Source organism: Myotis yumanensis, unplaced genomic scaffold (genome assembly GCF_028538775.1).
Source record: "Myotis yumanensis isolate MYYU_CA2020_CCGP unplaced genomic scaffold, mMyoYum1.0.hap1 SCAF_2, whole genome shotgun sequence".
NCBI classification, from domain to species: domain Eukaryota; kingdom Metazoa; phylum Chordata; class Mammalia; order Chiroptera; family Vespertilionidae; genus Myotis; species Myotis yumanensis.
The window spans coordinates 71,571,687-71,583,268 of NW_027223753.1; the positions used below are offsets into that span (position 1 = coordinate 71,571,687).

Genomic DNA, 11,582 nt, shown 5'->3' on the forward strand with positions numbered 1-11,582 from the left:
GGGGACTCCCACCCTGAAGGGGGTGTGACCAGCCTGCAAACAGCCATCAGCCCCTCACCCAGGCTGTCCAGGCACCCAAGCGGGACCCCCACCCTGATCCGGGACACCCTTCAGGGCAAACCAGCTGGCCCCCACCCATGGACCAGGCCTCAATCCTATATAATAAAAGGGTAATATGCAAATTGACTCTAACAGCAGGAAGACTGGGAATGACTGGTCACTATGACACACACTGACCACCAGGGGGCAGACGCTCAATGCAGGAGCTGCCCCCTGATGGTCAGTGCGCTCCCACAGGGGGAGCTCTGCTCAGCCACAAGCCAGGCTGATGGCTGCCAGCACAGCAGTGGTGGCAGGAGCCTCTCCCGCCTCAGCAGCACTAAGGATGTCCAACTGCAGCTTAGTTCTGCTCCCTGCTGGTAAGTGGACATCCCCCAAGGGCTCCCGGGCTGCCATAGGTATGTCTGACTGCCAGCTTGGGCCCGATCCCCCAGGGAGCGGGCCTAAGCCAGCAGGTGTGCATCCTCCGAGGGGTCCCAGACTGTAAGAGGGCATAGGCCAGGCTGAGCCCCCCCCCCCCCCCCCCCCAGTGCACAAATTTTTGTGCACCGGGCCTCTAGTCTTCTATAAAACCTGATAAAATTTGTTTTCATTTAGCCTTTAAGATTACAGTTGTGATTACTGTATATCATTTATTCAGCTATTCACTTCATTTAGAATTTATTGAAAAACTATATAATTATAGTTTCTGGGATTATGGGAATAAACAAAAATGACTAAGAACCTGTCCAAACAGAACTTCCATTTTAGTGGGGAGACCATCAATAAACAACTAAATAGACATATGTTCTAATGCTAGGTGCAAAGAAATGTTATGAAGAAAGTTGGTAAGAGGATGCCTTGTGACAGGGTTACTATTTTAGATATAGTGATCAGGACAGGCCTCTGACATTTGATTAGAGTCCTGTAGGAAATAAGGAAGTAAACTATCTCAGTATCTGGAGGAAGAACATTGGAGGAAAGGGAACAACAGCTACTAAAATGCTGAGGTGGTAGCATGCCTCACGTTCAAAAATCAGCTAGGATGTGTGTGGCTGGTTTGGTGTAAACAAGAGGGAAAGTAGTAGATGAGAAAGTAAGAGATAATTCTGTGGGATACGAAAGGGATCTTATAGTTCCTGTAAGAAGTTTGGATTTTATTTGAATTGTAATGGGAAGCCATTGAAGGGTTCTGCTTAAGGACATGACATGATCTGATTTATGTTTTTAAAGGACTACTCTGGCTGCTTTACGAAGAATGGATGATAAAGACGCAAAAGCAAAAACTATCTAGTAAAAAACACTATCTAGGACAGTGATGGTGAACCTTTTGAGCTGGGCATGTCAGCATTTTGAAAAACCCTAACTTAACTCTGGTGCTGTGTCACATATAGAAATTTCTTTGATATTTGCAACCATAGTAAAACAAAGACTTATATTTTTGATATTTATTTTATATATTTAAATGCCATTTAACAAAGAAAAATCAACCAAAAAAATGAGTTCACGTGTCACCTCTGACACGCGTGTCATAGGTTCGCCATCACTGATCTAGGAGGCTACTTGTAATAATCCAGGCAAGAGATGATTTTGGATAAGCAGGAGGAGAGATGTAGAACTTTTGAGAATGGTTCAATTTCTGGATATATTTTGAAAGTAGAACCAACAGGATTTAATGTAGGCTTTGAGTGAAATAGAGGTCAAAGAATTTGGCCAGAGTATCTGAGCATTTACTGAGATGGGGAATACTAGGAGATAGGCAGATTTGGAGGCATAGACATAATCAAGAGTTTGATTTTAGATATATTAAATTTGAGATTTCTATTAGATGTCTAGGTGGCGATGACAAATGAGTGATTAGTTTGAGGCTGAAGTTATAATTTTTTTGTTTAATTTTTTATTAAATTTATTGGGGTGACATTAATAAAATTATACAGGTTTCAAGTGTACAATTCTATAATACATCATCTGTATATTGCATTGTGTGTCACCCACCCAAAGTCAAATCTTCTTTCATTACTATACAGTCAAAACGTCTTTTCTCTAACGTCTCCCATCTCAAACAATTTGATTCTCTACCCAAGTTGTTCACAGAAAAAATGTCTCAGCTGACAACCCTTTCGTGTTGATACCTCAGCATGACAAAACGTGTCTCTCAGGCAACAAACAAAGGAGAGAAGGCTTTTGTTGCTGGTGAAATAGAGGGTTAACACAATTTGAAAACATAAAGAGGCCATCAAGAGTGCAACCAATGGAGGCCGGGGGAAGGTCAATGGGGAAATAAAGGAGACATATGTACTACTCTTTGCAATACTTTAAGCAATAAAATAAATTTTTTTAAAAAAAGAGTGCTGCCGAAACCGGTTTGGCTCAGTGGATAGAGCGTCAGCCTGCGGACTGAAAGGTCCCAGGTTCGATTCCGGCCAAGGGCATGTACTTGGGTTGCGGGCACATGCCCAGTAGGAGATGTGCAGGAGGCAGCTGATCGATGTTTCTCTCTCATTGATGTTTCTAACTCTATCTCTCTCCCTTCCTCTCTGTAAAAAATCAATAAAATACATTTTTTTAAAATAAATAAATAAACATAAAAAAAGAGTGCTAATGTTGCTAAGGGTGTGAAATTGCTCACAAAACAGCAATCATAGGTAATTGAAGAGGTAGAAAAATTGTTGATTATATAACTAAAAGCAGTTAGCTGGTGATAGCATTTCAGAGACAGTGACATGTGAAAAATTCCTTTAAGGCTAATAGGAAGTCAATAAATTTAAGAAAAGAAGTGTTTGTTTATAAATTAAGCAGTACATTAGACATGCACTGTATATAAGAAAGGTTAAAACAATCATTTAGGAGTCTGGAATGTGTTAATTCAATTTACATTATTTGTAATGGAAAAAATTATTCTGTTTTTGAATAAATCACTACTCGAACAGCCTTCTGGAACGAATTAAGTTAGAGAAATGAGGTTCCACTATATATTTGATCCCCTTTACTTCCTCCCCCGCCCTCCTTTGCTGCTGCTAAACACCGTACTGTTGTTTGTGTCTATTAGTTTCTGTTTGTTTGGATTGCTTGTTCATTTATTGCTTTTAGTTTTATATCCCACATGTGAGTGTTCTTGACTTTTTCTGTGTGACTTGACTTATTTTGCTTAGCATCATATTCTCAAGATCCATCCAGGTTGTCACAAATGGCCGTGTTTCATCTTTTCTTATGGCTGAGTAGTATTCCATTGTATATATGTATCACGTCATCATTTTTTTTTTATTCTCTCCTGAGGAGTGAGGATATATTCTTCATTGATTTTTTTAAAAATTTTTTTTTTAGAGAGAATGGAAGGGCGGGAAGGGTGGAGAGAGAGAAAAACATCGATGTGAGACACGTCAATTGGTTGCCTCCCATACAGTGGGGATTATATCTTCAACTCAGGTATATGCCCTTGACCAGGAATTGAGCCCAAGACCCTCAAGTGCACAGGCTGATGCTCTAACCATTTAGCACAGCTGCCAAGGCTGTACCACGTCTTTTTTTTTATCCAATCATATTCAAGGATACTAGAAAAATTGTTTCCATGTCTTGGTCACCATGAATAATGCTGCACTGAACATAGGGATATGTATATCTTTATGAATACATGTTTTCACATTTTTCAGGTAGATACCCAGAAGAGGGATTGCTGGGTCATATGTTAGCTATATCCTTAATTTTTTGAGGAACCTTCACACTGTTTTCCATAGTGGCTGTACCAGTTTACATTCCCACCAGCAGTAAATGAGATTTCCTTTTTCTGCACAACCTCTCCAACACTTGTTATTACTTGTTTTGTTGATAATAGCGATTTTCACAGGTGTGAGATGGTATCTCATTGTAGTTTTGATTTGCATTTCCCTAATAGCTAGTGGAGTTGAGCATCTTTTCATACATGTGTTTTCTATTTGTGGGTTTTCTCGGGAGAAGAATCTATTCAGTTCCTCTGCCTATTTTTTATTTGGATTGCTCCTTTTTTGTTGTTGAACTGTATGAGTTTTTTATATATTTTGGATAACCCCTTATCAGAAGTGTTGTTTGCAGATATTTTCTCCGATTTGGTTGGTTACCTTTTTGTTTTGTTGATGGTTTCTTTTACTGTGCAGAGCTTTTTGGTTTGATATAGTCCCATTCATTTATTATGTGGTTTTGAGTTCTCTTGCCTTGGAGGTCAAATTCATAAAATCCCCTGTTTTTTTTCTATGTAATTTATTGTTTCAGGTCTCATATTTAGGTCTGTGATCCATTTTGAGTTAATTTTTGTGTATAGTAGCAAATAGCAGTCTAGTTTTATTCTTTTGCATGTGGCTTTACAGTTTTCCCAGCACCATTCATTGAAGAGGCTTTCTTTTCACCATTGTATGTTTTTGGCTCCTTCATCGAAAATTATTTGCCCGTATACATGTGGGTTTATTTCTGGGTTCTCATTCTGTTCCATTGGTCTGTGCATCTGTTTTCTGCCACAGTATCATGCTGTTTTGATTATTGTTGGTTTGTAGTATAATTTAAAGTCAGGGAGAGTGATCCTCTGGCTTTGTCTTATTTTTCAGGATTGCTTTGGTTGTTCAGAGTCTTTTGTGGTTCCATACAAATCTGGGATTTTTTGTTCTATTTCTTAAAAAAAATTTATTGGGATTTTGATGGGGATTGCATTAAATCAGTATATTGCTTTGGGTGATATGGCCATTTTATTTATTTATTTATTTATTTATTTAATTTTTTTTAGTCTTCACCTGAGGATATTTTTCCATTGATTTTTAGAGTGGAAGAAAGAGGGAAAGACAGTGAGAGAGACATATCGATTGGTTGCCTCCTACATGAGCCCTGACCAATTCCTATGGTAGGGGAGGAGCCTGCAACTGAGGTACATGCCCTTGACTGGAATTGAATCTAGGACCCTTTGGTCCTTAGGCCGACGCTCTATCTACTAAGCCAAACCAGCTAGGGTTGATATGACTATTTTAACTACGTTGATTATTTTAATGAACATAAAATATCCATTTCTTTGTGTTTTCTTCAACTTTTTAAATAATGTCTTGTAATTTTCAGTATATAGTTCCTTCACATCCTTGTTAAGTTTATTTCTAGGTATTTTATTCTCTTTATTGCAATTGCAAAAGGAATTGTTTTTTTCTCCTCATTTCTTTTTCTAAAATTGTATTGTTAGTGTATAGGAATGCAGTGGATTTTTATACATTTATTTTTATACATTTATTTTATTTATTTTTAGAGAGAGAGGGGGAGAGGGGGAGAAAGAGAGAGAAGCATTGATGTGAGATCAGCTGCCTCCTGCATGCTCCTTACCAGGGATTGAGCCCACAACACGGGCATGTGCCCTGACCAAGAATTGAACCAGCAACCTTTTGGTGCACGGGATGACACCCAACCAACTGAGCCACACTGATCAGGGCAATAAACCAGCATTTTATATATTAGTGGGAATGATCCAGTAGACATGGAAACTGATAATTCAAGACAAAGAGTGGAAGGAATAAAATTCTTAAGGTAGAAGAAGATAGGATCCAGTAGAGAAGCAGAATTGGCCTTGAATAAAGAAGGCAGTTCATCGACTGCAGTGGAAAAAAAGGCAGAATATATGGGTACAGAAACATGTACAGTGGAAGATTTGGTGGGGAGAATCGAAGATGGCGGCATAGGTAAACACCGGAGATTGCCGCCGTAAACAACCACTTCAAAAATACAACTAAAAGTCGGAACGGACATCAACCAGAACCACAGGAAGGCTGGCTGAGGAGAGACTCTTCAACTAGAAGCAAAAACAACAGCATTCCGATGCTCAGAGGAGGCGTAGTGTGGAAAATTTAAAGGTACGGTGGTGCGGTGGTGAGGTGGTGCGCGCGCAAAGCGGGCTGGCGGCTGAGGGCGCGGTTGTCGTTTTCAATCAGGAGTGAGTCTCAGACTCTGGGCTACAGATCCGGGCGAGTCTCTAGGGACCCAGACTCAAACGGGAGAAGCGGGACTGTCTGGCTACGGCCCCTCCGAGGTTTGCAGCGGTTGTGGGGACACAGAGGCAGAGCCCCTGGGGACGGACTGAGAGCGGCCATAGCTGCTCCCTCCCCCCGCCCTGTTGAGCCCGCCCCGCCCAGGCCCTGCGCACAGCCATTTGCCAATTGCCTCAGGCAAAGGCTGGATTAGCGCCTCCCCAGAGGACTGAAGTTTTCCGCTCAGCTGATTCCTACAGCCAGTCGGCCTGGTGGTCAAATCCCTCTAGTGTTAACTACAACAATTAAGGCTTGGCTAGAACAAGACTGCGCACAGAGACCACAAGGGGGTGCACCAAGAAAGCATAAAAGATGCGGAGACAAAAAAACATGACAGAAATGGAGGATATGGAGCTAAGAATCGCAATTTTGAGGGCTTGCCATAAATTTGTGCAGAGCCTCATGAAAACTAATGAGACCCTCGATGCTACGATAAAGAAATTAGAAAGTAAGCATACACGGACTGAAATAAAGAATATTATACCCAATAGCAGACCAGAGGAGCTCAAGAATCAAACCAAAGATTCGACAAAAAACACCCAATTGGAAAAGCAAAATGAAAAAAGAATCCGAAAGTGTGAAGATAGTGTAAGGAGCCTCTGGGACAGCTTTAAGCGGACTAATATCAGAATTATTGGAGTGCCAGAAGATGAGAGACAGCAAGATATTGAAAACCTATTTCAAGAAATAATGGCAGAAAACTTCCCCCACCTGGAGAAAGAAATGGACTTACAGGTTCAAGAAGCGCAGAGAACCCCAAACAAAAGGAATCCAAAGAGGACCACACCAAGACACATCATCATTAAAATGCCAAGAGCAAAAGACAAAGAGAAAATCTTAAAAGCAGCAAGAGAAAGAGGCTCAATTACCTATAAGGGAATACCCATACGACTGTCAGCTGATTTCTCAACAGAAACTTTGCAGGCCAGAAGGGAATGGCAAGAAATATTCAAAGTGCTGAATACCAAGAACCTACAACCAAGATTACTTTATCCAGCAAAGCTATCATTCAGAATTGAAGGTCAGATAAAGAGCTTCACAGACAAGGAAAAGCTAAAGGAGTTCACCACCGCCAAACCAGTATTATATAAAATGCTGAAAGGTATCCTTTAAGAAGAGGAAGAAGAAGAAAAAGGTAAAGATACAAATTATGAACAACAAATATGCATCTATCAACAAGTGAATCTAAGAATCAAGTGAATAAATAACCTGATGTACAGAATGAACTGGTGATTATAATAGAATCAGGGACATAGAAAGGGAATGGACTGACTATTCTTGGGGGGAAAAGGGGTGTGGGAGATGCGGGAAGTGACTGGACAAAAATCATGCACCTATGGATGAACACAGTGGGTGGGGAGTGAGGGTGGAGGGTGGGGTGGGAGCTGGAAGGAGGGGAGTTATGGGGGGAAAAAAGAGGAACAAATGTAATAATCTGAACAATAAAGATTTAAAAAAAAAAAAGATTTGGTGGGAAGGGAGGAATTTCTTTATTGATTGCCTTTATTGTCTTAGTGAAATAAGAAGAAAGAGTATAATTTAAGACATAGAGTATCATCTATTGTAGGTTTAGGATCAGGGAAGAGCCTGCGTGGTGTGGTTCAGTGGTTGGGCATCAACCTATGAACCAGGAGATCAGGGTTCAATTCCCGGTCAGGGCACATGCCTGGGTTGCAGGCTCAATCCCCAGTGTGGAGTGTGCAGGAGGAAGCTGATTAGTTATTCTCATCATTGATTGTTTCTATCTTTCTCTCCCTCTTCCTTCCTCTCTGAAATCAATAAAAAAATAAAAATATGCAAACTACTGTAGCAGTTCCTAAGAAAATTCAGCCAAAGTTAAATTCTATGTACATATGGTTGTTTATTGTAGCTATACTCTACTGAGTTTTAAATTTGCATTAACCATAGTTACTGCTCATTTCTTTAAGCTCACATGGGATTCTCATGGCTCATGAGCCTCAAATTGCATGACCTATGTTGACTTAATTTTGTCATAGATAGAAGGGACTGGCTCTTTGGGTTACTCAGAACTCACTCCAGGGCTCCTTTGGAACCCATTCTGGGACTTATGCTTTACAAATGCTCATCTGAGGGTTTTCTTCAATTCTCTGATGCTCATTACTTGCATATTATACATTATTAATCTTATGGGAAAGGTAATGAAAGGCATCTTTTCAATGCTTTTCTGTAGGGCTTCCATTGTTTTCTAATTTCACTGTTGGGTTGTTTTTGTTTTTTTATGGAAGGTAAGAAAATTCAGAGTGAGAACTGCTACTATTGAAACTTTGACTTGCTATGGTTTTACTGTTTATGGTCATTTACGTGTACATTGCTCTAATAAACATGTATTGATTGCCTTGTAAATTTTACATGAGATATTTAAAATTATCTTTATCTGTCATGTTAAAAAGTCTTTTTCTGCCCTAGCCAGTTTGGCTCAATGAATAGAGCATCGGCCTGTGGACTAAATGATACCAGGTTTGATTCTGGTCAAGGGCACATGCCTGGGTTGCGATCTCTATCCCAGTAAGGGGCGTGCAGGAGGCAGCCCATCAGTGATTCTCTTTCATCATTGATATTTCTGTCTCTCTCTCCCTCTCCCTTCCCATGATCTACAGGCTAGTTCTGGTTCTCAGCTTATTCATCTACTAACTGCATTGGTCTCCAATTTACAAGAACAATCTTTAAACACTTTTAAGCCAAGTAAACTATTGTTTAAATGAAGTGTTAGAAAGAATTTCAAATATGTCAATCAGATGTGAAGATAATTTATCTGGTTGAGGGAGGGTTATGTCCGATTTTTAACCAGCTACGTGCTCACCCTGTTTCATGACTGCATATTCAGACTCCAGGACTGCCCTGGATTACCCTTTAAAGAAAATAAGCACAAGCTTAGGGCACGGGCACCAAGGGAAGTGGAAGCACCACAGAGTTTTGTGCCCTAGCTATAATGCATTTAATTCTTTCACTGCCACGCTTAACTGGAATAGAATTTTTTGTAATTATCTTTATCTGTCATGTTAAAAAGTCTTTTTCTGCCCTAGCCAGTTTGGTTCAGTGGATAGAGCATCGGTCTGCAAACTAAATGATCCCGGTTCGATTCTTGTCAAGGGCACATGCCTGGGTTGCAGTTTTGATCCCCAGTAAGGGGGAATGCAGGACGCAGCCGATCAATGATTCTCTCTCATCATTGATGTTTCTATCTCTCTCTTCCTCTCTGAAATTAATAAAAATATATTTTTAAAAACACCTTTTTCTTTGGAATGGTGAATGTAAAGTTTAAAAGCTTGGTTTGAGGTGTCATTGGCTATTACATTTGTTTCTGACTCATGGTGTGAGTTTCACTTCTATAGAGAGTAAAACCAGCTGGCCAAGTCTGATAGCATTTAACTCATCCGCTGATTTGGACCTTAAACTCATTATTGTAAGCAATGGAAGGGCCAGGAGGCATTGTTGGACTGTGCTTAGGGCATCAATTGACCTTAATGGAGTTCCCGCTCCAGAGAGAATGCAGCCTTAAAATCCACTGGTTCAGCAGAATACCATATAGAAATTGGTATGTGAGAAGTGCTTAGCAAGTGTTAGCTCCCTTTCTTCTGTTGCAGCCCAAATACTAAATTTCCTGACACTTAGCTATGTTGGCAATTTCATTCACAATAAAACCGCTAACAGTAGTATTCTGCTTTTCTGACAAAAGCTTCAGAACTCACAAAATATTACACATATACAATTTTAAGGCATTCACAGACTTCCAGTAAAGAACTTTTGTTTTAGATTAGAGCAGTGAAAGTGTTGTTGATTGATTAGCCAAGTCATAGTTTATTCGGAAGTTATAGGAAGTATTATTTCTTATTATTTCCATCTTATTTACAAAAAGGAAAAGTAGTTTACAAAATATAGTCTGTATACTATGCAATAAAATGAAAAATAAGAATTGAAAAAATCAGCTACAGGCGGGGAAATGGGGGAAAAAACAAGATGAGGCAGGAGTGCAGGTAATATCTAGAGACATAATAACATTTTCAAGTTCCTGGCCCATGGAAAGGCCAAGGTATGATAAGAGTATTTGACCTGCATTTTTAGAATCTCCTGGGCCCTTTCCCTCTATTTTTCTACTTTATGTTGTGCTACTTTCTTTGGGCAAACTTTATTTCTTTTTTTTTTTTAATTTCCTGCTCTATTTTTATTTTTTCTTCTTTCTTTTTCATTGACTTTCTTCATGTAGCCTTTGATCTTTCTTATCATGCCCTCATTTGAACTATGTGACACCAGTGGCTAAGTATCTTATTTTTATTATGTCCCCATTTTTGTGTTTTAAATCAATTTAGTTTAACCTTGCATTCCTTCCCCATCCTCAACCAGAATTGTTTGCTTTTTACATCCATGAGGTCCATTATTGATCCATTTTTATTCATTTTTTCAATTAGCTTAGTATTTTCAGTCTTGCTTTAAATTATGCTCCTGATTGTTTTAGTGGATTTTTAATGCTAAATCAATATAATAATATTTCAATATTAATCTATTATTTTGTATTATTCCAGGGAGAAGATTTATAATTAAAAGAAGATGTTGATGTGATGAAAAAATGTGACTTATGGTACAGTGCTGTGTTTCTGTATTATATGTAGCTCATACTTCATAGAAGCTGTTATTTTATTGCTTTTGAATAAATTTTATATTTCAATATTTTTAAAGAAAGTTCTTTCTTCTAAAGCTTACTTATATTTTTTGTGAAAATTAATTCATTATTTTTGGTTTAAATTTTCTGCTTTCTTTGTTTTTTATGTAAAAACTAGAGGCCCGGTGCTTCGTGCACAGGTAGGGTCCCTAGGCCTGGCCGGCCATCAGGGCCGATCTGTGGGGTGACTGGCAGGGCAATTGGGGGGCCTCCACTGGCACCCACCTTGGCTGGCCTGGGGCCTGCGGGCTGGGGGAAGCTCCTGTGTTGAGTGTCTGCCCCCTGGTGGTTAGTGCGCATCATAGCAACCGGTTGTTCCACTGGTCATTCCCGCTATTTGGTCGATTTGCATATTAGGCTTTTATTATATAGGATTATTGTTAAAATGCACAAGTACATTGAGTCATTTATATTTTTTTAATCAGACTACCTTAGTATTGTTTATTTTTCTGGTAATGCTTTATTTTTTAAATGAATATTACAAGTTTAAAAGTCATTCTGCCACAGGTTCGTAATTGTGCTAATAATGGCAGGCTTCTGTTGAGTGTTTGTCATTTTCCAGGCACTATTCTAGCAGTTTATATTTGTTAACTCATTTAATCATATGATAATGACATGAAGTAGATACTATTATTATTCCTGTTTTACAGGTGGAATTATTTAACATAATGACACAAGTATGTGTTACAAAGAAATTGATATGTTCTGAGCATATCAATTGGGTTAGTGACTCCATTTACACAAGTTAACTTTATGGTAGAATAAAAATAATGCAGCAAAATTAGGATGACATTTAAACATTGGAATTTACAAATCTCTCAAGAGTTCAGCTTTGATGT

The 11,582-nt window shown here is 39.1% G+C and overlaps 1 protein-coding gene across 9 annotated transcripts in view; it reads left to right on the forward strand.

Annotated features, from left to right (window-relative positions):
* CCDC18 (coiled-coil domain containing 18) overlaps positions 1-10,679 on the forward strand; it is a 139,487-nt gene extending 128,808 nt beyond the window's left edge. For 7 of the 9 annotated variants that reach the window (XM_070405615.1, XM_070405609.1, XM_070405614.1 and 4 more), the window contains one exon: positions 10,607-10,679. In XM_070405615.1, the coding sequence (XP_070261716.1) occupies positions 10,607-10,621 (15 nt within the window). In that variant the 3' untranslated portion in view covers positions 10,622-10,679. The remainder of the gene's footprint in view (positions 1-10,606) is intronic. The other 2 variants (XM_070405618.1, XM_070405616.1) reach the window with 2 other exon arrangements.
* The last annotated feature ends 903 nt before the right edge of the window (positions 10,680-11,582 follow it).